Source organism: Lates calcarifer, linkage group LG19, assembly GCF_001640805.2.
Source record: "Lates calcarifer isolate ASB-BC8 linkage group LG19, TLL_Latcal_v3, whole genome shotgun sequence".
In the NCBI taxonomy this organism is placed as follows: domain Eukaryota; kingdom Metazoa; phylum Chordata; class Actinopteri; family Centropomidae; genus Lates; species Lates calcarifer.
In genome coordinates, this window is record NC_066851.1 from 16896886 (window position 1) to 16922153 (window position 25268).

The window sequence follows — 25268 nt, forward strand, 5'->3', positions numbered from 1 at the left end:
TAAAAGTAATATAATATTAAAGGTAACAGTAAAAGTAATCTGTTATGTAAAAGCAATGCATAAGTAATAGTAATCAAAAATAGAAGGAAAAATGTCATGTGGTCAAAAATGTGAAAAAATGCCACAGAATAGTAAAGCATCAAAAATGTCTTGTTTAATGTTCTGTTTCAGCTGTAATGTTTAATATTTTTCTGTGTTTTCATGGTTAAACTGTTGATGACGAATAGGTAGTAGTGTATTGATCATTTTCCTTTGCATGTTTCTCTTTGATTTCCTTCAGGTGTCACCACTCTGTCCACAACATCATCCATGATCGCAGAGATTGTCGTCCATGATTGGAGAGACATTGTCCACGATCAGAGACACTGTCCATGACTCACAGAGACCTGTGCAAAAGTCCGTAGTGACGGAGTTCTCAAATTTAACGGCATTGTTTGTGATCAGAGAGACATTGATGATAATCACAGAGAATTTGTCCATAATCGCAGAGACATAGTCCACGATCACAGAGACGTAGTCCACGATAACAGAGTCTTCGTACAATGAAGAAGTTCTTTGAGACCAGGACTGAGGCCTCCAGGTAATTCATAAACAGCTTTACATCATCCAACACAGAGCACTGACATTGTTTATGTTAAGTGTTCAGTATATCAGAAAAGTGTAGTAATAGAAGTAATTTGCAATATAAAAATAATGTATAAGTAATCTCTATGAACAGAAGTAATGTAAAAGTAACATATGCAACTGCTTCAGTGATTAGTTGATAGACACAATTAATAATAATTTTACCTTTTTTTGTTGTTGGCTCCTCAGGAGGTGATGACAGTCAACTGTTCATTTTCTGAAACAGCCCTTTAATGTTTGTGAAATCTTCTGGTTCAGCTCTAATGTTGAATATTTTTCTGTGTTTTCATGGTTAGTCTTGATGAGGAATAGGTAGTAGTGTACTGATTATTTTCCTTTGTTTGTTTCTCTTTGATTTCCTCCAGGTGTCATCACTTCGTCCACCACGTAGTCCACGATCACCAAGACGTCGTCCATGGTCGGAGAGACATTGTTGAGGATGAGGGAGACATAGTCCACGATCAGATACATTGTCCATGATCATAAAGACATAGTCCCTGATCACAGAGACTTTGTCCATAATCTCAGAGACACTGTCCGCGATCACAGAGACGTAGTCCACGATCGCAGAGAGTCTTCATACAATAAAAAACTTCTTTGAGACCACGAAAGAAGCCTCAAGGTAATTCACAAACACCACTATACTATATACTATAGTAAGGCGACAAAAACCATCATAAAATTTCATAGTATAGTATGATGTCAAAAACCATCAAAAAATAGTAAGGTATGAAAAATGGTCAAAAAATGTCATAGTATAATAAGGTGTCAGAAATGGTCAAAAAATGTCATAGTATAGTAAGGTGTCAAGAATGGTCAAAAAATGTCATAGTATAATAAGGTGTCAAAAAATGTCAAAAACCATCCAAAAATATCATAGTATAGTAAGGTGTCAAAAACCATCCAAAAATGTCATAGTATAGTAAGGTGTCAAAAATGGTTAAAAAATGTCATAGTATAGTAAGGTGTCAGAAATGGTCAAAAACCATCCAAAAATATCATAGTATAGTAAGGTGTCAAAAACCATCCAAAAATGTCATAGTATAGTAAGGTGTCAAAAATGGTTAAAAAATGTCATAGTACAGTAAGGTGTCAAAAATGGTCAAAAAATGTCATAGTATAGTAACAGGTCAAAAACCATCCAAAAATGTCATAGTATAATAAGGTGTCAGAAATGGTCAAAAAATATCATAGTATAGTAAGATGTCAAAAAATGTCATAGTATAGTAAGGTGTCAGAAATTGTCAAAAAATGTCATAGTATAGTAACGGGTCAAAAACCATCCAAAAATGTCATAGTATAATAAGGTGTCAGGAATGGTCAAAAATGTCATAGTATAGTAAGGCATGAAAAATTGTCAAAAAATGTCATAGTATAGTAAGGTGTCAAAAAATGTCATAGTATAATAAGGTGTCAAAAATCATCCACAAATATCATAGTATAATAAGGTGTCAAAAACTGTCAAAAAATGTCATAGTATAGTAACGGGTCAAAAACCATCCAAAAATGTCATAGTATAATAAGGTGTCAGAAATGGTCAAAAAATCTCATAGTATAGTAAGATGTCAAAAAATCTCATAGTATAGTAAGGTGTCAGAAATGGTCAAAAAATATCATAGTATAATAAGGTGTCAAAAATGGTTAAAAAATGTCATAGTATAGTAAGGTGTCAGAAATGGTCAAAAACCATCCAAAAATATCATAGTATAGTAAGATGTCAAAAAATGTCATAGTATAGTAAGGTGTCAGAAATTGTCAAAAAATGTAATAGTACAGTAAGGTGTCAGAAATGGTCAAAAAATATCATAGTATAGTAAGTTGTCAAAAATGGTCAAAAAATGTCATAGTATAGTAACGGGTCAAAAACCATCCAAAAATGTCATAGTATAGTAAGGCATGAAAAATGGTCAAAAAATGTCATAGTATAATAAGGTGTCAGAAACTGTCAAAAACCATCCAAAAATGTCATAGTATAATAAGGTGCCAAAAACTGTCACAAAATGTCATAGTATAGTAAGGTGTCAGAAATGGTCCAAAAATATCATAGTATAGTAAGATGTCAAAAAATGTCATAGTATAGTAAGGTGTCAGAAATTGTCAAAAAATGTCATATTATAGTAAGGTGTCAGAAATGGTCAAAAACCATCCAAAAATATCATAGTATAGTAAGATGTCAAAAAATGTCATAGTACAGTAAGGTGTCAAAAATGGTCAAAAAATGTCATAGTATAGTAACAGGTCAAAAACCATCCAAAAATGTCATAGTATATAAGGTCAGAATGCAAAAATGTCATAGTATATAAGGTGTCAGAAATGGTCAAAAAATATCATAGTATAGTAAAAACCATCCAAAAATGTCATAGTATAATAAGGTGTCAGAAAATGGTCAAAAAATGTCATAGTATAGTAAGGGTCAAAAACCATGTCCAAAAAATGTCATAGTATAGTAAATGTCAAAACCATCCAAAAATGTCATAGTATAATAAGGTGTCAGAAATGGTCAAAAAATATCATAGTATAGTGTAAAGGTCAAAAACTGTGTCAAAATCAAAAATCATCATAGTATAGTACGTCAAAAACTTCAGTGTCAAAAACCATCCAAAAATGTCATAGTATAACTTCAAGTTGAGTTTCTCTACTTTCGACTACTTGCAGTTAAAATGTATAATTGAGGCTAAAAAACTCTAATCTCTGGCTAAAAAGATCCACTTTCATTCAATATTAAAACAGACAAATTAAACAGCAAAATATTCAGTGTTCACAAGTATTTATTTATCAGTTCCACAATGGGGAAATTCAGTGTTGCAACAGCAAAAACAGAAAAGGTCATTATATATACACAAGACAATACATAAAAATTATGAACAGCATAAACAGGACTATGTACGCAGTAATAGATTGGATTTGAGTACTGGTATTGCACTGTTTGAAATAGCAAAATACCAAAATGAAAATCCAACCCACAAGGCATAAAAACATGAAAAAATGTCATAAAAATATTTAGATTGACTGATCAGTTTCTGTGATTAACGTGTTCTTGTCTCTGCAGGAGGAGAAGACGACAGCAGCTGAAGACCTGACGTGGATGAAAGAAAACAAGTGTTACAAAGCTGTAATTAGATAAAAGACATCACATCTAACTGCTGTAAACATGCTGTTCCTGTTGTTCAAGTGAAACACTTTTTTTTCTACATCTGTAATGTAGTCATGGACATTTTCCAAAGACTTATCAAACACCTGAGAATATCAGGGCTTATGATACAATATTAATAATGTATGACAAGTAATAAATGATCACACAGACGCTTCGTAGACATGTTCCTCTTTGGAAAATGTACTCATAATACATTAACTAACTCTAACTAGTTTTCCTTGTGTCAAATGCCTGTATTATCTTTGCTTGATTTGTTAAATGTTGTCTGGAATAAAGTAATTGTCTTTCTAAACTATTTGAGTTGCATTTCTGTGTTTTGTTTTAACTTTTTTTATTTTACTGATTATACTAATTATAAATATATATATCTATAGTTTTCCATATCTTTTAAACTTATTTGTTGCAGCTAGATTGTTGAAAAATACAAATTACAACTGATAAGTTACAGCAGCTTTAATTTGTTGCTATTTGTTCCAGACAAGAGGTAACTGTAGCTGAGATAATGACAGAGTAAGACTGAAAAGAATAAACTAACCTTCTGGAAATGTCTTCACGTTGGTATCTTCTCTCTGTGCTTTAATAGTTGAAGTTTGAATCCTGTGGAGAAAAACACAACAAACAGTGTAAAGATGTGACACATCAAAATAAAAAGCACAGAGTGTTTCTGGGTATTGAACTTCAAACTGTCAAAAGATAGATAAGTAAAAGAAGCCAGAAACCAGAGTGTGAACTAACTGTTTCTGGACTAGTCTTAACTAAGAGTTAAAGCTGCTGCTTCGACTGGAGAACTGACTCCACCAGCTTCTGATATTCACACAACAGCAGTGGATGGAAAAGTTTTTTCTCCAAAGTCAGTTAAAATTTGAACAAAATTTGGTTGAGATAGCAGGAAAGAAAGAGACAAAGAGAGGAAGAGAGAGAGAAGGAGGCAGAGACAGAGGGGGGAAAGAGACAGACAAAATTAGAGAGAAAGAGTAAAGCGGAATACACACCAAAAGATAATAAAGCCGATTATCCCAAATCCCCAAGCTGACTGAAGACAGAAGCACGACAATAAAGAGACATTGTCATTGTCGGCGGGTGCCCCCATGGCTGAAGGCAGTCTTTTGTGACAAATCAAACTATTCAGACTTCAGATCAATTACTGAAGATATATAATTTAATGTCAGTGTTGTGTGCGGCCAGTTTGTGTTATGCTGTTTGTGAATTACCTGGAGGCCTCCGTCCTGGTTTCAAAGAACTTCTTCATTGTACAAAGACTCTCTGTGATCATGGACAAAGTGTGACACCTGAGGAAAGAAAAAGAGAAATGTACAAAGGAAAATGATCAATACACTACAACCTATTCCTCATCAGTAGTTCAACCCCAAAACACAAAATATATGTAATATTACAACTGAACCAGAACATTACAAGAGCGTCTCAGAAAATGGGCTGTTTACTGTCACATATGACAAGAAAAAAACATCACATCTTTAAGAATTAATAACAATAAATATTTGGGAAAATTTAACTACAATAGATAATCTTAGATTGTAAATTTCTATATTAATTGTTTGTCAACCAATCACTGAAGGAACCATGTATATTACTGCATAATAAAAATTTTACTTAAGTACATTTTTGAAAGCAGGGTTTTAACTCTTTGTATTTTTAAAAATACTTCAGTACACAGGCAGAAAAACCTCACACCTATTTTAAGTTTTTTTAAATTATTATAACTGGTACTGTTTTCTGTCAATTTATAAACGCAATAAATCACTCATTATCATATTAAATACTAAACTCATTAAATACCAAGGATTTAAACAATGACACTATTACTAACATTAATAATTAGCTCATCAACACATTTTTTCAGACTCAGTAAATCTTTAGGACACATACCTGTTTGGTTTGTTTGGTGAGAGTTGGTGTTCCTGTCCAGGCTGCAGCAGCTGAACGAGTAAACCTGGAAAACACAAGTACAACACCTGAAAAACACAGCACCTCGTTATAAAGAGCAGTTCACCTCCAAAACGTACAACACTAAAAACTTTGACACAGTTTGAGATTGGAGGTGGATAAATTAATTATGTTACTAGAATATGACTTCATTAAGATCAATTTTTAAGATAGTTCCTAATAATAATTTCTAACCGTAATCTCAACTCATACATTGTGACCTACTCTTGTGGCTTAACACTCGTGGAGCAGCTTGTATTTAACTCAAAAGTGAACTCAGTAAAGTCTTAAGTCACGACAAACAGATTTCTAATCAATATTATACACAACAGGGGATCAGTGGATGGCTATAGACAGATTACTACCACGAAGCTACAAAGACACACAAACGGCAAAAAACTGTGCCGCAAAATGATCACAATGAGATGCTTAACTGCCACACTGAAACACAAAATGGTCACAAAGAAACGTTAAATGGCCTGGAATAGACACAAACCTACAAGGACACAATACGATGCAAAACAACGCCAAAGAAGCTGTTCATAAGTAGATGTAAAAACAACCAGCTAGAGACGCAACACGGTGTAATACCACCACAAACAGACACAAAATGATCACATTGATGATAATGCGATATGAACTGACTTATGAACTTGACCAAGCTGGAGCACAAAACACTTTAACCCACGAAAATAGAAACGACAACAAAAGGGGGAAAAGCCATCCAAGCCAAGACTTCATTTAAAGATAAGGCTGATGCCCGAAGCTACCGCTGACGCTAGCCACTAATGCTAATGCTAATACCCAAACACAAACGGAGGTTTACACAGATCACCACGAGTCCCTTATGATATCGTCAGTCCATGTTAGGTGCCCACAATTCATGTCAGGGAGACCTCAGTCACAGAAACTCAACCACACTCTTACCCATGCAATATAACGACTGATAATAGAAATAAACGTTAGCACACGATAATGCTAATGCTAACGTTCTCCGATAACATTAACGCTAATGCTAGCCGCTAACTGTTTGCCTTACCTTCGCGCCGCAGGTGTGTTCAGCGTCCAGTCTCACTCGTGTTCGACAAAAACAGCTCCAGAGTTTGTTTTAGCATCCAGACCTCTTCATTAACGACAAAAAAGCAGCATCAGAGTTTGTTTTAGCATCCAGACCTCTTCGATGACGACGTTTTCTCACAGCAGCAGCAAACAGAGGAAACGGTTCAAATTTGGTTTAAATCTGGTTTCCGACTTCCTTTCCCCGCCTCTCTGCGCTCCTCCCATAAGATATGGGCCAATGACGAGACACGCCGCGACTAATGACGACATACGTCGGCTAACATTACCAGAAAAACAAAAGTAAATGAAACATATATCTATCTATAGATGTTCAACTGGGAAACAGCCTACTGGTAGTTCTGCTCTTCTCCCAGTGCCTGTTGGAGTGGAGTGTGTCTCAGCCACAGAAGCGCAGAGGTGTTATACATTACTTTGAAAAGTTTGAGAAAAGGCTTGGTAATTAAGTTCAAATTTTGAGAATAAGGCTTATGCAATTGAGAAACTGTATGTTATGGTGTTAATTGTTAAAATCTGGATTAGGGATCTGTTTTGTTATTTTTTCATCTTTATTTTTCAGTTTTCCCCCTGAGGGGTTGTCACCTTATCATGCTCAGGGGGTTTTGCGTGCCTCACTGACCCTAGAAGCTATTCCAGCAGAAGTTTAGTCTTCAGGTGGGACACCCAAGCTGGACAGGTCACAGGGTGGAGGCCTGACAAAGTGCAATTCACTTCTCCAGGTTGGGGGTTGGATACATAGCTAATAACCCAATTCAAAGGAGAGAACACTGGCATAGGCAAAAATGCCCTCCACAAAATGTGTGTGAAATACTCCCCCAGAAAATTGCTGCTGTAGCATGATGTGTACCATCGATGCTCCTTTCACATTTCTGACTACCCCCTCATATATGCCTGCCTAGAACCAGCCCTGGTTACCAAGCAGGTGTCTCAACAGTTTGTGCTATTTCACTTAATTTTTTTCTATTGGCTGACATGTACACTGACATGGATATATTTGCATAATGATTTATAAGGCTTGATGTAGCAGCTTGTGTGGATTAGTCAGAGTAACCAGACACTTTCTCTGGAAAAAGATGATGTTTTTCACTGACATGAGCAATTCAATTCACATCCGTTGTGTTGGGGTGGGGGCTAAAATCTGAGACAGATACCTCAAAACAGGAGCAAGTAAAACTAAAAGCAATAGCATTTGGAAATACTGACCCTTTGAAAGCAGGTCTTGACATGGTTCTGTGTTAAAAATCCCCCATAGTGAGAATCATACTTATGCCAGGAGAGGAAAAAATACACCGCTCTGTAATCTACCTTGTGTGAGAACTTGACCTGTTTTCTGTAAACCACGACTGACGTGGTTCAACAGCCCAATTCCTTTGAGGCACTAAGGAATCCCACAACTGTCAACAGCAGGTCCAGACATGAACCAACATGTCAGTGTGTTGTGCATTGTTTTCACCATCATAGCAGAGAAACACTCAATGACAAGAACAAAAAAAAAATCATAACTCTTTTGTGTTTCCTTTTCCTTGCTGTTAAAATAAGAACACACAGATGACATGCTGGCATATATTTATGGAGAAATTACACAAAACAACCAACAGGCTGAAAGAAAGAAATGATTACATTATGTGCAGTTCACAATAGGTTACACATGTTGTTTTAAAGTGAGGAGGAACAAGTCCATGAAGGTGTGTTTAGTCTGTGTCAGATTTGACTGAGTTTATGGGATGAAAACATTCCAGTAACTTCTCCATTTGTCCTTGGCATTCGTCATTTTTAAATCATTTAGGTTCTGTTTGTCTCTAAAAAAAGCAGAAAAACATTCAAAACAACGTTGCCAGCTTAAAGTTTCACTGTAACATCACTGTAAAATAGTGGTAACACATTCTTACAAGCTACACAATTTATTAGATAGAATAGTTATAAACAAAATAAAAATGTTAGTACTATACATGGTGTATGTAAATGGCAATTAAAGCGGTCCATCATTACACATGCATACTGTCTAAAATATAGACTAAAAAGTATGAAGGATAGGCAGATATGATCTAGCTCCAGTGTAGGTAAAATAACAACAGTCTTATCTGACTGTAGCAAAGGAGAAAACATTCAGCCTCCAAGGTTTTGTCACTCCATCACAGAGAGAAACATCTTCTGTCAATGTTTTTTGAAATTTTACAGATCTGTCTTGCAGTCTTTGCTCACTTTTCGGTCAAACTCACAGCATAAATTCTCTCCTGCACAAAACTCGACACAAATGAAAAACAAAAACAAAAAACGTATCATAAAAATATATATATATATATATATACATAATCACACTTTCGAACAAACAACACACTTCACATTTACACAACACACACCACAAATCAATCGTGATTGAACACACACCCAAACTGAAAGACACAATGATGGTGGAGCTTCTATTCCAACAGGTTTTAGAAATCTCTTGAGTTTTCATGACTGTAAAATTCTTGGGAAATCCCCGAGTGGAGCAGGTCTAGTCTGAATTTCCAGCTAGTGGTTACTGCAGCATGTTATTTTTGTTTTTCTTTGCAAGTCACATGTCCTTTGGTAACGGAGCTGCTGTTAAAGAGTGCAGGCCCGGGTTAGTAAAGAACTGGTAAAAGTAGCTGTTGCAAGTTCAGTAATATGCTCATACGGGTCCAGAGTAGTTGTAGTGGTTTCCGTGCTGTGAGTCAGGAGGCTGCGGGCTCGGTTTGCGTTCAAGGTGTTCAACCTCTGCCGTGTCAGGTCCCATGCAGGGTGGGGGTCGCTCCTTGAAGAAATCTGACACATATCGAACCTGACAAAAACAAAAACAACAAAAACAAAAAAGTAAACAGCTATTAATGCTAATGTTGGCTACGTAGCAATAGCAAATGGTTACATAGCACCTTTAAGTGGGGTAATATTTGATACATTGCTGTTGTATTGCAGTACTAAACATTTCTATTTTTACATTAACTGTAAAGACCTGTCCAATTTTAATAATAAATAAATGGTCATCTAAGCATTGCAGAGAAAGGGAGCCTTCTTTTGTCCAAACCTGCACTTCATATTAACTATTTGTGTAAGTCACAGTTACTTACCTCATATGAATTCAATCAGAGACAAAGTAGCTACAGGGTGTGAATAATGGAATTAGCCATAAAGCCCTGAGCCTGAGCATGTGCTATCGCAAGGCAATTAATGAAAGTTGATGGATATATTTACCAGGTACTTCTACACTCTTTGCCAAGGGTCACTCATACTGATAATTAATGTATCATGGAATTCCCACATAGTAGTTTCTCATGGGTATTTACTACTTTGTCAGCTGTTTGGGGAAACTTCCTACTGATAAAACGTTCTTGCTGAAAATCTTGGACTGTGCAAGTTGGCAAAAAACACATAAATGCTCCACAAGCTTTAGTATTTGTAAAGCTGTATTGTTTCATTTTGGCAGGAGGGGAGCAGGCTCAGCCAGGCCATCAGGTTTTGAATTAGGATCTAAGTATTAACGTCAAATGAAACAAATACCTTTATTCACACTGAGACACACGGTTAAACTCACATTGAGCACAGCGATGAGAGCTCCCTGCAGTAGCCCCACCAGGACGTCGCTCCAGTGATGTTTGTAGTCTGAAACACGTGTATAACCCACATACACAGCAAACGCTATCAGGAAGAACTGGATGGTTGGTCGGACCAGTCGCGTCCACTTCCCCTGCATCCTGGCCTGGACGTAAAGCTGTGCACACACAAAATAAAAAATGTTTTTAATCTACTGGTAACTAAATCTAAACATGCATATATGTAACTTCCATGTATACATATGGATAAACTGTTTGTTTGGAGAGGAGTAAGGACAATAATGTTTTTTTCCCCCCACAGTAAAACATACTTGTACAAAAAGAAATGTCAGTTTAAGTATGTACAAAAAACTATGAAAGCAACAGGTGTTCTCTCCATATTTTTTTTTACTTAGGCTGAAAAACAAAATAACTTCCAACTGAAAAGGAAGAAAGCAAAATAAAAAATGAACAAGTCTGATTTATCATAATTTTAAGACCACAGTTCTTGCCTTAAAATTTTGTTTTTTCTTTTGACCACAACAAATTGACAAATTTTAAAAATCTGGCTCTTTGGCTCAATGCTAAAATTTCCAATTTTCCAACAAATAGTTATTTAACAAATACTCCTAATTGTTGTATTCTCATCACCATCAATCTTGTAGGTATCGATAAGTAAATGTGTACTTTTTGTGTTGAGTCATAAGATTTGTCCTGAGAATATGCAGTCTTGTCTCAGTGCATATTTTACTGACTCCTGATGTAATGGATGCTTCAGCAGCTCCAGTAGATTTTTAGTATTTCACTCCTTAACACTCTGAACAGGGATTAAACCTGTCACCTTCCGTCCATTGTACAGTGTGTAGTATTACAACAATGATGTTTTTAAACTTGAGCTGTGTGTCCGTGTCGACCACCTTCTCCTGTTTTGAGTCACTTGTGGGTGTTTTTGGTAAACAGACATTTCACAGCTACAGAGAGTCTCACGCAAACGCCAACACACTCACCGACAGAAAGAGCATGCAGTACATCCCAAAGGACGAGTGGCCGGAGTAGAACGATAACCTGAGGAGCAAAAACGGCAACAAGAGTTCACAGTTAATGAACAAAATACTCACATTTTTTCAATAGTTTTGAATAAATATGACAATGATGGGATGAAGAGTAAGGATTAGAGTCTCCCCAATTTATCAGTTTATTGTCTATATATGTTAATACCTTTTAACTGAATTACATATTCATGATAGAACTAATTACTAACTGATTCCATAAGAACAATCTGATGTGACTGAACTTATGCATTAATTGTACCATTAAGATTATTATTGTCCTGGGTTCCATTAATTGAAACAACAATTTCCTAATGTCACATCCAAATCAGTTAACATTCACTGTTCATTTCTTTTTTTTATTTTATTAGTTTGGAAAAATCAAACTCTTCTTTTTAAATCAGACACTGCTTATAGCTTCAAATGTGAAGCTTTTATCTCATTGTATCATTGTAAATTAAATATCTTTGTGTTTTTGACTGACAGTCAACAGCAGTTGGTAAGTGCGGCTCTGGGAACATGTAAAAGTACATTATTTCAATGTTCACACTGATACATAATAAAGACAGAGAGGGTGGTGCAGTATGGAGTAAGCCCACCTGGATTCAGTCACATTGCGAGAGTAGCCGGTGCAGTTGATATGCAGCATGTATCCGGTACAGCTGACCGGGGCGCACACGGCTAAGAAGTTTGGACGGGGTCGACCTATGGTGAACTTTGCCAGGTCAGTCAGCGATTGGCTAACGGCTCCTCCAAACAGGAAGGTGCCCTACTATCTTGTAGAGAGCAGACAGGTACTGGTTGAACTGGGAGTTGGAGTGGAGACGTTTGGTGTGCACCAGATAAGCCTCTCCTGTGGTGATCTGTGACGGGAAGAGATATAATGAAGGGTTTTCATTTAATGTGAAAAATATAGCTTTTTTTATTTGGGTGCAACCATATTGTTATGGGCTCAAATTTTTGGCGACTCACAATGACTATGGAGCAGGTGATGGTGACTGCAGCCATGGTCCCATGGGAGATGGTGTCTCTCCTGTATGGATAGCTGATGCTCTCGTCATCGCAGTAAATTCCTCTCTGATAAGGGCTGAACATCAGTGTCAGGATGGCCGAAGGCAGAGCCGCTGGAGAAAGAAGAAAAAAAAATCACTGCACTGCTAAAGAGAGAATGGTATTAAAATAATATAATGGCCTTTTCAGACCTCCCTTACTAACATATGACAAAAACAAATATATAATGAACTACTGTAGAAAGCACAGAGCTCCACAAAAGCTGACCAGATATATTTGTTCTTTTAATAAAAATATCAATACCTGGATATAGACATCCACCAAGTATCATTAGCTACAGACAATCATGGTAGGTGTAACTTTTCATTAAAAAATAATGACTGTCTTCAAAGCTGTCCCCACAATGCAGGTTTAAAGTGGAGTAAGCAGCTAACTGATATCAAAGAAATGAATGCAGGCTTTGAACCACTTATACTGTAGTCTTTGGGAGCCACACTGTATTGTTAGGAGCTGAAGGTTCATCCTGAGAGCAGCTAAGACCCCTCAGCTCTGCACTGACAAGTCAAACATGAAATACAAACACAATGAGGTGCAGCTCAGGAAACAGCTAAAAACACAGTGATGGACTAATCTTTTGGCTTCGGCAAGAAGGCTTGACTCTGCCAAGTAAATTAATTTGTCATCATGCAGAGCCCAGTGGCAACAGCTTCACCTCTGCAGGTCGCCATTTACTCTCTACAGAGGAACCGCCTGTCACCATGGAAACACATGGGACAGGGGAACCGTGACCTTTGACACCAGGGCGCCGTTTACACAGTCAAGGGCCTGGGAGCTGAGGATTGAGCTAGGACACACGCTCACATACTGTAGGTACGAAGACACACACACACTGCAGACAGATAAAGTGTGGTCTATAACCCACAGATATTTTAAAAAATGCATGTATTTATAGGTCTGTGATGAGAAATAGTTTGTGTCTGTGTGCTTTAACAGGTTCTACAGTGAAAACAAAAGAGTTAAGAGTGGCACAGCAGCAGCAGAGGCACATAAACCTGTCTCTTAAATCAGAGCAGGACAATAGTCCAATCTGTAAGAATGATGTCAGGAACTTTCTACACTAGAACCTTTAAATAGTTTTCCTGTTTTCAAGAACTTGTGCTGAACATGCTGAACTGCTGGAGGTAATGAGAGCAAGGGATCAATGGAGATTGTTTTTGTAAGCGTGAGCTGTATATTTATTGGGTAATATCATAAGAGTGGCTATCCACTAACAGATTGCTTCCTTCCTCCAGAGTGTGTGACCACTGCTCTGACAGTCAGAACAAAATGAAACCACAAGAGGACACGCAAATACAGAAAAGGAAAACACGTCTCAGACAGGTAATTTTGCCATGGTAATTCTGGCATGATGTCATGTGTACACACGTGGTAAAGAGTGTGAATTAAGTCTGAGGTCATACACACTGTCAGGTGTGAACATTTATACACAGTATTTCCTCCTCTCTACTTCCTGCTACATAGAGATATATAAAGATACAGTAAGCAAATCATGCATGAATAAAGCTTCTGGGTGAATATGGGCTTATAGTTAAGCAAGAAGTTTAAAAATATCATAATAGAATTACTGTCTCACAGTTGTATGCCTACGTTAATTAACATGTGATTCTTGAATTATGGCCGGAAGTGTGTTTCATGAGGTAATGGTTAGCTTTGACCACCAAAACCTAATCAGTCCATCTTTGTGTCAAAGTGAATGTTTGTGTGAAATTTGAAGGAATTCCCTCAAGATGTTACTGAGATATTGCATTCACAAGAATGTGAGGTCACAGTGACCTTGACCTTTGACAATGTAAATCAAATCAGTTCATCTTTGAATCCAAGTGAGCGTTTCTGCCAAATTTGAAGAAATATATATATATATATTTATATAATTTCACTTGATTTATCCTTTAGCATTTGAAACAAGCAGCAAAAATCATACACTTGAAGAAAAGCAAAGGCCAAATAATGCAACATTTCAATCCATCTAACCCTGAGGAATAGCTAATGGGCAGTTAATGATTCCCATCATGGCAGAAATTCAATGGATATAGGTTGAAAAACATGCTTAATGTACAATCTGTGAAGCATGTGCAACACAGCCATGAAAATATGCAAATGATTAAGCACAAACTAGAAATCCTGAGAAAAACAGCAATCTATGTTTAACAATATGCATCTGTAGCAGTTTACAAAAATGAAATTCATGAAACTATGTTCACCTCATTTAACCTATCAATGCTGGGAATTTCTCTGAGCGTATTTCCTGGTGTGCTGCCTCAAAAGAGTGCCCTGGAGAAATATGTACAATAGAAACAACACCCTCACAATCTACGTCATTTAATTCAAAAACCTTTCAGCAGTTAGTTAGAGCTGTAGTACTTTTGTTTAGTTCATACTTAGCACTATTGTCTTACTGGATTGCACCATAAAACTGGACATTATTATTAATTAATTAACAGTTATTGTGTACACCCTCATCTATATGCACGTGTATCAGCCATTTCTCTAAGTGCCTATCAGTCTGTCCTGCCCATATATAACATGAGACGCACGATAGCACATCGCCTGAGGAAGCCCTAAATGGTTTTAATGCCGGATGTGATATTTGTCACAATTTCTGAAGTGCCACTAATGATCTTTGATGACAAGCAGTTTCCTCATTAAAGAGAATTTATTTTCATTTAAAGGAGGCCCTTCCTTTGCTCTTCACATCTCAGAGTTCATTATTCCAGCAGGTCAAGCATGCTCTCAGCTCCTCTTTGAAGTGAGGTCCAACCATTGTTTATTCTGCAGGGTGCAAGGATAACATTTAGATAAGAGGCTGCTTGTTTGACAAGTCTCTGGTGGCTAGATGCCGCCATGCTAGAGATGTGAGTGGACAGAGTTGGGCAATGGCCTTCAAAACACACAAATACACACACATGCACACATCGGTAACCACTTCTAAGCTTATTTAACAACACACTCAGCGAGGAAGCTGATCCCCCTTCGTACCAAACATGCTCTGTGAGCTGAGCCCACAGAGAGTTCCTATTATCTGAGCAGGACTGGCTGTTTTTATCTGCTCTATTATTCCAGAAGGCCGGGTATGTTTTTATAGAGCCTGTCCTGGTGGGATAGCCTCCCCTACCAGAGGCTGGGTCAAACTGGGGGGAGATGAATTCATTCCCTAAATTTACTAAAACAAAAAAAAAAAAAAAAAAAAAAAACCCTTTGTCTTTTCTCCCTGGAAAATAGTGTATTCAAACTCTCCTTGATCAAACTGTTAATGTACATTTCTTCCTCTTTGTCTAATTTAGAGTATTTTAGCTCGCTGCTTTCATCTGATGTAATGTTTTACTACATTTTAAATGTATTAAATTAATGTAATATTTGTATGTTGGCAATACGTTTGCTGATCAAACAGCTTTTTAAATCAAAAGTATAAAACAATAACCCCACATAAAGCTTGCCATTGTGTGAGATGCAGTAGGGGGAAATGACTGAGTAAATTTATTCATTTATTGTGCTTACAGGAACAGTTCAGCAGTTTTGAAATATGCTTATTTGCTTCCTTTCTGAGAGTTAGGCGAAGAGACTGATACCACTCTCCTGGTGACGTGTGAATGATGTGCTTGGTTTGGTATCTTGTGTGTTTAGGACTTTTTAGTTCCGGGCTAACAACTGTTGGTGCCTAGATAATTCACGGGTTGAGATTTGATTTGACATGATATTTTTTTAAATAGTCAAAGTATATACTTGCTTTTAGAGCCTCTTTTTAGAAAATATTGTCACCTTATTTTTGTCCTTTTTTCTTTGCTCCTTCCTTATTAACTTCTTCCTTCCTTCCTTTCCTTCCTTCCTCAATATCTCTCTAAATCCTTCTTTTGAGTATATTTTACTCCTAATAATTGTTGTACTACTACTAACACTGACTGGCGGGTATTAGCTTGTAATGGGGTATTTTTATTATGTGCCACAGATGTTTTACAAATAGCTGTTGAGTTTTTGTTTAACTATCCTTTCTCCATGAACTTTTGCAGCTGCAAACAATGTAGAAACAGTTTCCAATCTCTCACTCTCTCTCTAAAGAGGCAGGCGCACACACACAGAATTTCTGCTGAGTTTTTGTCTTCAGTCCACAGGAGAGATTAAAAAAAAAGGGAAGAAGGGAAAGTATTGTTTTACGCTTTCACAATCTCCTCTGGAAAGAGCGCACCGCCGATTCCTCTTTGAGAAAATAAACATGATGGAATCTGGGATCAGGCGCAAGTACAACTTCCCCCTGACCTCCGACCCATCGGGAAGTGGGAAGTGTTCCTGTTATTCAGCGCTTAAGATGAGTGGCTGAGGCTCATTGTGACTGTCGTCTTGAGAGCTGAATAATTGAGACGTTTACTGGGCAAAAAAAGAAAAAGAAAAAAGACAGAACCAGAAACAGGCAGCAGTGTTGCATGTGAACATTTGTTTGAGGTCAGCATGTCGAATCTCAACAGATGACTGTGAAATGTGTGGGTCCGCTGGGTGATGGCACAGTTTGTTAGCTGATGGGGATTCGCGACTGGTGCACCACATCACACTGAGGTGCCCAGAAAACCAATATTTAGCTTGAGGATCCTTTTTTAGTCCTAAACACTCAATGCTGTGTTTGTTCTGTACTGCATTCCAAAGGGAATCACTTGGCAAACAGTGTGTTGAGTGCTGTGATTTCTTCCATGAATTTTGTTGATGCCTTTTTTTTTAGTCAGTAATCAGTTATTTGGGGGGTGTTAATCTACTGAGTCCTAGCAAACTGCTGTTACAAAGAAAATGCATCACTTCCTGTGGGACTGGGACTTTTTCCTGAGAAAGTCCTACATGACACCAGGTAATAAAGCCTTTTTCTTAGTATATCCGTTGCTTTGGCGTCACTAAACATGTTTTAGTCTGAAAAGGCTGAGCGTCACTTCTTTAAAACAATACTTAAGACATGCTCTGGAATGCATTGTTTGGTTTTAATGCCTGCAAAATAATGTCTGCATTCTAGGTTGTAATGATGTGGCTCAAAATACTGTTAATTTTGCACAGTGAATTGTGAGTTGTGTTTATTATTGAAGCTTTATCAGCGTTTACTAAGTTGGTACTGAACAAAAAGAAGTCACAAGGACGCACATGGTGAAAAGTGTACAAGACCAAAAATGACCAGTGAGGGGTCTGGTTGCTCTGCAGTACAGTTCAACCATACATGTTTGGTAGAAAATGAATTTGGTTAGTTTTGGAGGCGACGTTGAATGAAGCACCAGGTTTAATGGTGGCAGCGGAGTGGACAGGAGGGAAGCAGTTGGGGTGGATGGCGGGCATGCAAAGTGCACAAATACTCCACCAGAGACGGGGGTTTGCACCCACAGTCCCATCTGTGTTTAGTTTTAGGCAACAAAAACATTTTGGTTTGGGGCAGATCATGGTTTTGGCTAAACATAAATAAACATGTTGTGTTTGAAGTCACCAGACCATGATCTTTCACTAACCTTAACCAAGTGCTGTGAGAGTCTAGACAGAACCATAGAAAAGTTTAATAATGTTGTCACTACAAGTGGACATTGTACTGCAAGATCAGATCCTTCGGTGGAAAACAAATCCGCTGCCTGTGAACATTTCACAGACGCATTCAGCGTCAACACATTTGCATCTTGCCAGATACATAAATTATCAACATATCCTCATACCATTAGTAGAAAACATAATTCAGTTGCAGTTACATTTCCCTCCAAACATGCTTGATGTTGCAGTTCAGTTGGGGGGAAAAAAAACAAAACACGGCCAACCATAACAAAGCATGCATTAAAGTGCTCTTTGCAGAATTATATTCATCACATTACTTTTTGAATAGTATAATCTGTGCAACAAATTAAACTGAATTAAGCACTGTCTAACAGTTATGGAGCATATGTATGTACTATCTTTGTCCTCAGATACTGTTTCACCCAAGTCTCTTTCCTATGTTTTCCTAATTCCCTCTTACGGAGGATGATTATAAATGAGAAAATCAGCACCTTGGTTATTTTTCACGGTGCATTGCAGGCTATACCTTTATTAAATTTTCTATTATTCAATTGAATTAAAAAAGGATTGTGTGTTTTGAAGATACCTGCTCTTTAAAGACTTTTTAGATTGTGTTACATCCAAGCCAGTAATAACTGCATTTTTGAAGCAATTAATCCAGCAGGGCTTTGAAGGTCATATCTTACTGAAGTGTGCAAAGTAAGATTAAAAAAAAAAAAAAAAAAAACTGACGCCAAACATTAACTGGAGACACAGAAAACAGAAATAATTCTTCCTTTAACAATAACCCACTAGAGTACTGAAAACACCCTCTGAAACTACAGGGTCCACTAAATTTAACCACACACACATGCGCACAGAGTCTATAGATACAGTCATACAGTCATACAGCTGTGGTTTACAAGCATGCGCGCGCACACACACACACACATGCACACTCTTCAATCTCTGATTTTCACACAGGAATGTCAGGGAGCACAAGTCAACACTGTCTACTTGACTTTGACACATATTTGGCAGAAGCAGATACTGTGTGTGTGCATGTATGTGTGCACGGCGATCAATATAACAGTTGAAGATGTCAAACATGTCAGCAAAATGTTAAACTGGCACATTAATAACATTCTGCGGGGACAAACAACAACAGCTGTTGTCAGTCACATGCTGTGTCGCCTCTGAACCACAGTGTTTCTGTTGCCCTTTAGAGAAATCATAATCTTGTAATGACTTGTAAGAGTTGAACTGTATTAATGCACCTACACAAGAAACTAACACTTTCACTTCCTCACTGCTGATTCCCAACTTAACAAAACTGTGAGTCATTGACCATTCCCACTTCTTCTAAATATGTAGAGCTGAAATTACTGATTCATTAATCAAGTATTTGATTGACAGATTTATTTAGATATCTGATTAATCGTTTCAGTGCTTCTAAAGCAAAATGTAAAATGTTTTAAAAAAAATAATTAATTGTTGGTTTCGGTTTGTCATATGGAATATATTTGCCTTTTTGTATTCTGTGTTAATAAACTCAATATATTGGGGTTTTGGACTGTTGGTTTGACAAACCTGGACATTTTAAAATGTCACCTTGGACTATGGGAACTTGTGATGGACATTTTGCTATTTGCTTCCTATCTATAGACCAAACTATTGATCATATAAATAAGAAAACTCTGATGCAGCCCTTATACTGTAGACCTATATTCTGCAACAAAAATGCAACAAGAAGTATGCACATGGTAGGTATACATGTATGTACATGTATGTGGAAGTGAGTCATTCAAGCTAACAAAACAGTTAGTGAAGTTTCTGAGACCATTGGACTGATCTATGAATTTTAAGAATGACTGGTATTCGCTTTCAAGTTTTAGGGGTTGCTGACCTGCACCTCCCATATTAGCCAACAGGAGTAAGGCCCCTGACACAGGTGTTAAAATGTATTTGTGGACACTATGACTGACTCTTTTATCCTGCTATAGGTACAACACAGATAATAAATGCAACAAATGAAGTGAAATTACTTTCAATCAAAAACTTTAACAGTAAATCCATTTTGTTTGTTCATGTGAGAATTACTGACATCACTGTCGACATCATTCTTGATAGGAATAGGAGTTACCCGAGTCATAAAAGTAATTAAACAGTGATGGTGAAACTCTGATCCCTGTCACCTCTTAAGTTGAAAAGTGCAGCAACAGCTGGGCTTGGTCATGCTGACAGGCAGCCAGAAGGACTACAGCTCTTTAGTGTCTCTTAATGTACAAACACTGTTATTGAGAACACTGAAATGTTGTCTGACAGCAGTGAGTTCAGACAGTTTGTGACCTTAACAACTGGAAACAGAAGTTTTTTCTAAGAAGAATACTGACAGATAAAAGTCCTAACACTAGCCAGTCAGCTGCTGGCTCTGGCTACAACCAAGATATGGTTCAGCCCATAACCCCCTAAAAACCACTTATTTTCAGAGTTGGGCTTTTGCAAGAGTTAAATAGAACATAATATGCAAATTTCTTTTTTGAGTTTTAATGGCACAGGTAGGGCGTATTTTGTCATGTTTGGACATAGCCATGCTAACTGTTTCCACCTGCTCTCAGTCTTTGTGCTAAGCTACGCTAACGGACTTAATATCTTAATGTTTAGAGCACAGGATGAGACATCAATCTTTTCATCCAACTCTCCACAAGGAAGCTAATAATGGTACAATATTTCCCAGAATATCAAACTATTCCTTAAAAAGGAAACGTTAAATGACAAGACTAGTGTCACCAAAGTATCTGGTTTTCATCACTTGTATTGTTTTTGCCTTTTGAAAGTGTCACGAGTTTATACAATCTAGACAGATTCTAGACTCACTGCAAAAGAAAAGATAGAAACAAAGGAAAAAGTGAAACAAAAGATGAACAGAGTTCATCATGTTCTTTTATGAGAACAGAGCCTGTTCTCATAAAAGTTCCTTTCTACAATCTTTGAAAAATGTAACGGTCAGCTGAATTTCATGGCTGACATTGTAACAACAGACATTCTGCTACACTGGCATCTGTATGTGTCAAAGTGAAAACTGTGTGTGCAGCAGTGTGTGTGTGTGTGTGTGTTATATACACTTGGAAGTTGTATTGTATCAACTGTGTGCAGTCGTAACAAATAATGGCAGGATGGACGTTTGACTGCAGAGAGGAAGAGGGAGAAATAAAACACTGAACAGATTCAGATATCAGTTACAATCTGAACAATCAGCACATTCCTACAGTATCACACAGACACACACAGACACACACACACACACCTCTACAGACTCCAAACTTTTCTAAATGAGGGGGATCAAACCTGATGATAGTTTACCCTCCACACACAGATCAACAAATTACTGCTCTTGTGGGAGTTCAAAAAGCAACAAGGGGGGGTAGAAAACGGAGATGTGATGATTTACAAACGGAAATTAAAAAATGAAGAAGAAAAAAAAATCTGACATGGAGGATTGTTAGTTTGTACGACAAGGTAGGCTTGTTACTGTAAACCTTTTAAGTGAAAATAAATCCACATCGAGGGAAAACACTACGCCAATTAAATGTTTTGTTTTGTCCAATAGTTTGAAGCTCAAAGCAGGAAATTCTAACCAAAGAGAAGCAGAAACCATCACCAAAAATGAGAATTATCAAAACCAAAATTACTGAAGTCCTAGGTTAATTATCACATTTATGTTACAATTCATCTTTAAAAAGGTGCCGTATTCAAGGATGACCTGATAGCTGAATGGTTAGGGTGTGTACCATGGGCCTTAGTGCCCTGAGCAGTGCCACAACTACTGTGAAATGCACACAGCTCATATTCAGAAATGCATAGATAAATATTACTATCATCTACTGACAGTAGATCTTATCATTCCCACCTGCCTCTGGGCTACACCGACTCACACAAAATGATTCAGAACAAAACCTTTAAAAAAATATTTTCACTTTTTAAAAGAGGTGTCACACTTTCACACCCCTGACTGTGAAATGATAAACACATCAACTTCAAGCTTAGTCAGCCAAAGACTTCGTACACAATCAGTCATTAATCATCACTTGAAAATTATGCCATATCTCTGATTTCACAACAGTACACTTTAATGTTGAACAAGTATTAATCTCAGTTCTTTCAGCATGACTGCAGTCATCCATCAAGAGAAGACTCTTGTCACAAGATGTCATTGACTCTTCTGGGCAACAAAGAAGCAACTTGACTCATTTTTAGATAGAAAGTAGTGAATCAACATGTTTAAGAAATCCTTATTCTGCCTCACTCCCCCCAATTTACATGTAGGGCAGTGGTCTCCTCGTCAGGTGTGCGCACACATGAACATGCATCTTGAGTGCAGAGGGGGTTAAGCAGAAGAATGGTCATTATCATTCCTCCTTGTCAGTCACCAGATGGATCCACAACTGGATACATACACACACACACACACACACACACACACACACACACACACACACACACACTGTAACCTTCAATGTTTCTCTCCGCCCTCACAGGCATTCCACTGCAGGCAAGTTCTAGTTCAGACCCCATATTTCACACCTAAAAACATCTACGAAAGTAAACTAAAAAGGGAAACCAACATTTCCATCAATGTCCCTGTTTCATCATCTCAACGACGAACCTCTTGTCAACCTCATGGCATCAAAAGTGCAAGCAGATGTGTCACAAAAGCTGGAGGATGTCAGCTCTGTTAATGACTTTGTGTCATCTTCAAACATCAGAGACAGGTCGCAACAAGCCCTTTTGTTCCCTGTACACTACTCGCATATACATCATCACGGGAGCCCACCCTCAACACACATACACACAAACCTGGTCTACAATTTCCAAAACAGGATTTTTACTGTCACAGCGAGGGAGATTCATGGTTAATGATCTCTGCTCTTCCTCCTAACCCTAAATTTTAAAAAAGAAAGGGGGCCAGGGGTGCAGGAGGAAACCTGTGCATTCACAGAGACTGGGAATAATCCATCAAAGTAATAAAGAGACAGGTTAGAGATGCATACACACAACCAAAACTGCACTTTGTGGTTAGTTACACACAATAAACTCAACTGATAAGTGGTCAAAATGCTATAAAATCAAATTGTGAGTGCATCATTGCCACAGCAAATCAACACTTCACTGGTAGTGACATAAGACACTAATGTTCTTTCTTAACCCAAATGATTTTCACTTCAGGGAAAGCCACAGATCAGTGAAGGTCCCAGCAGTGTTCTTACTCAACGTTGGGAAAGACTCTGGCCTGTTTGAACAAGATAGAGGCGAATGATGACTTGAAATGTCTCATTGTGCCGCTGAATATACAATCACTGCCAATTCATGTGTCAACTATGCTTCTTTTTGCAAAAGTGCTGTGCCAGTTACACGCTTTATATGTAGCTCATTGCTTCTTTTAAACAGGAATTAGTACCTGCTTTAAATCTTGTAGAAAGATCCGTGAAGAAAACCTGTGGATTATCGGTGATAGAGCTATAAAATCATGTGTGACGGCGTTGGGCAATCCCGTGCGTCACTGTGCAAACTTCTTTTCTTTTCCTTTTTTTTTTTTTGAAATGTAATTCTGGAGTTGAATTTCTGAATCAGCCAAAGTCACAAGTTACCGCACATTATATGAGTTGTAGAGCCTAATCATGTTTTCAGCCATATTGTCAGGAGGAAGGGAGAAGAGTAGTAAAGCTAACTCACCAACAAAGACACAGAGAATATCCACCACGACCAGAATCAGCTTCTTTCCTTGCTCGGTCATGTTTCCTCTGCTGCCGCTTAACTCTCATAAATAAATCGCGTTTTTTAAAAAGCTGAAGGCAGGATAGTGATCTAAAGAGCACTTGGAATAAGTATGGGACAAAATACTATCAGCACAAGTGGACCTGCTCGTTCTTCCGGCTCCTCTGTATACCTGTCTGTCTGTCTGTCTGTACGTTCAGGTGAGCCGCAGAAGACGCGGAGTTGCGTCCGTCGAGTAGGCCTGCCTTTTTACTCACGGGAGAGAGGGGGCGTCTCTCCGCACCAACAGCGCTGATAGAGGTTGGCTTCCCCAGATCCTTGCTTCGAACTGGATGCCCCCCCACTCTCTCTCCCCTTCTCTCTCTCTTCTCTCTCTCTCTCTCTCTACCCCCTTTCTCTGCTTCGCTCTTTGGTTTTGAAGTGAAATATTTCCTGCTCTACTACATAGTTTAGACTTTTTTGATAAAGGCACGACACACCCCATCTCACCTCAAATGTAACCTATTGTACAGAGTGACTTCTAAAAGTAGCGATTTCAGACAAGCGACGGAAATTGCCATTGCCAGATTTTGATTTCCACCGGGGACAAAAGGTATTTGAAGACAACTCCTGCTGTATTTATCTGTGTGTTTAGATTAAGATTTCCCTCAAATGATGAACAGTTTGCCATGCAGTTGCTACTTATTTATGTACACTTTGGGGAAATCCAAACCCGAGAATGGAAAAACAAATAAGACAAAATGAAATAAAATTAAGAATGAAAGAATGTAAATTCTCTCAGAATTAGACATGTGATCCCCGCCTTATAGTTTTAATCTAAAATGTAAAAGTTGGATAATCTTATTATAAGGAGTTATTAGTATCTCACTTAGAAAGTCTGAATTTTGACTTGATACATTAACTTTGACTTACCACAAGTATCTTCACACCTGGATCATCTCTCAGACTGCTTTTCATTTTTCATTTTGGGTGTTGGATGCCAAAACAGCACCTGGTAAGATTCAAACCTGCAACCCCTGCAACCTGCATTTCCAAGCAAGCACCTTATCAGCCTGCACTATCTGATCTGACACAAAACCATTGTGTCAAACCTGTGACCTCTGACCCCTATCACTATGCGCTATTAGACCTGACACTTAATGATTATTTCTTTGAGGCTTTGCATTAACTCTATAATTTCAAAATTCATTGGCTCTTGTAAGATATGAACCTGTAACCTCCAAGTATCTTAACAGCCTGCACCATTTGATCTGATACTACATGTTTTTCTTCAATGCTTTGAGTGTTTGTATCTGGTCTCCTCATGTCACTGATACCAGGTTGTTGAGGGAAGGTTGCAGTGCAGGGCCAGGCAGGAATTTACACCACAAAGACATAGCTATAGCTAGTAGGCTATTTGCACACATATAATGTCTATCTTTTGTGGCCCCAGTGGCCTAACGGATAAAGCACTGGCCTCCCTAAGTCAGGGATTGTGGGTTGGAGTCCCACCTGGGGTGGTTTCCAGCAGAGTGGCGCAGCGGAAGCGTGCTGGGCCCATAA

General features: G+C 37.9%; 1 protein-coding gene and 2 long non-coding RNA genes across 4 annotated transcripts; 1 reads left to right on the plus strand and 2 right to left on the minus strand.

The window, feature by feature from the left end:
• Positions 1–58: 58 nt before the first annotated feature.
• LOC127143608 (uncharacterized) lies at positions 59–3756 on the plus strand. Its single transcript, XR_007815173.1, has 3 exons — positions 59–580; positions 990–1246; positions 3674–3756. It is a non-coding gene; the product is annotated as an uncharacterized LOC127143608 (long non-coding RNA).
• LOC127143607 (uncharacterized) lies at positions 3389–8157 on the minus strand. 2 transcript variants are annotated; one of them, XR_007815172.1, is made up of 6 exons: positions 8003–8157; positions 6762–6845; positions 5666–5729; positions 4990–5041; positions 4314–4375; positions 3389–3700 (listed from the first exon to the last, which is right to left on the minus strand). It is a non-coding gene; the product is annotated as an uncharacterized LOC127143607 (long non-coding RNA). The 2 variants fall into 2 exon arrangements; XR_007815171.1 differs by lacking the exon at positions 8003–8157 and having other exon boundaries at positions 6762–7993.
• A 191-nt stretch (positions 8158–8348) lies between these two features.
• On the minus strand, positions 8349–24110 carry plpp2a (phospholipid phosphatase 2a). Its single transcript, XM_018663740.1, is given in 7 exon segments — positions 8349–9602; positions 10353–10529; positions 11358–11415; positions 11999–12168; positions 12170–12262; positions 12372–12523; positions 23685–24110. Coding segments are annotated over 7 exon segments (861 nt in total). The 5' UTR covers positions 23746–24110; the 3' UTR covers positions 8349–9452.
• Between the last annotated feature and the right edge of the window lie 1158 nt (positions 24111–25268).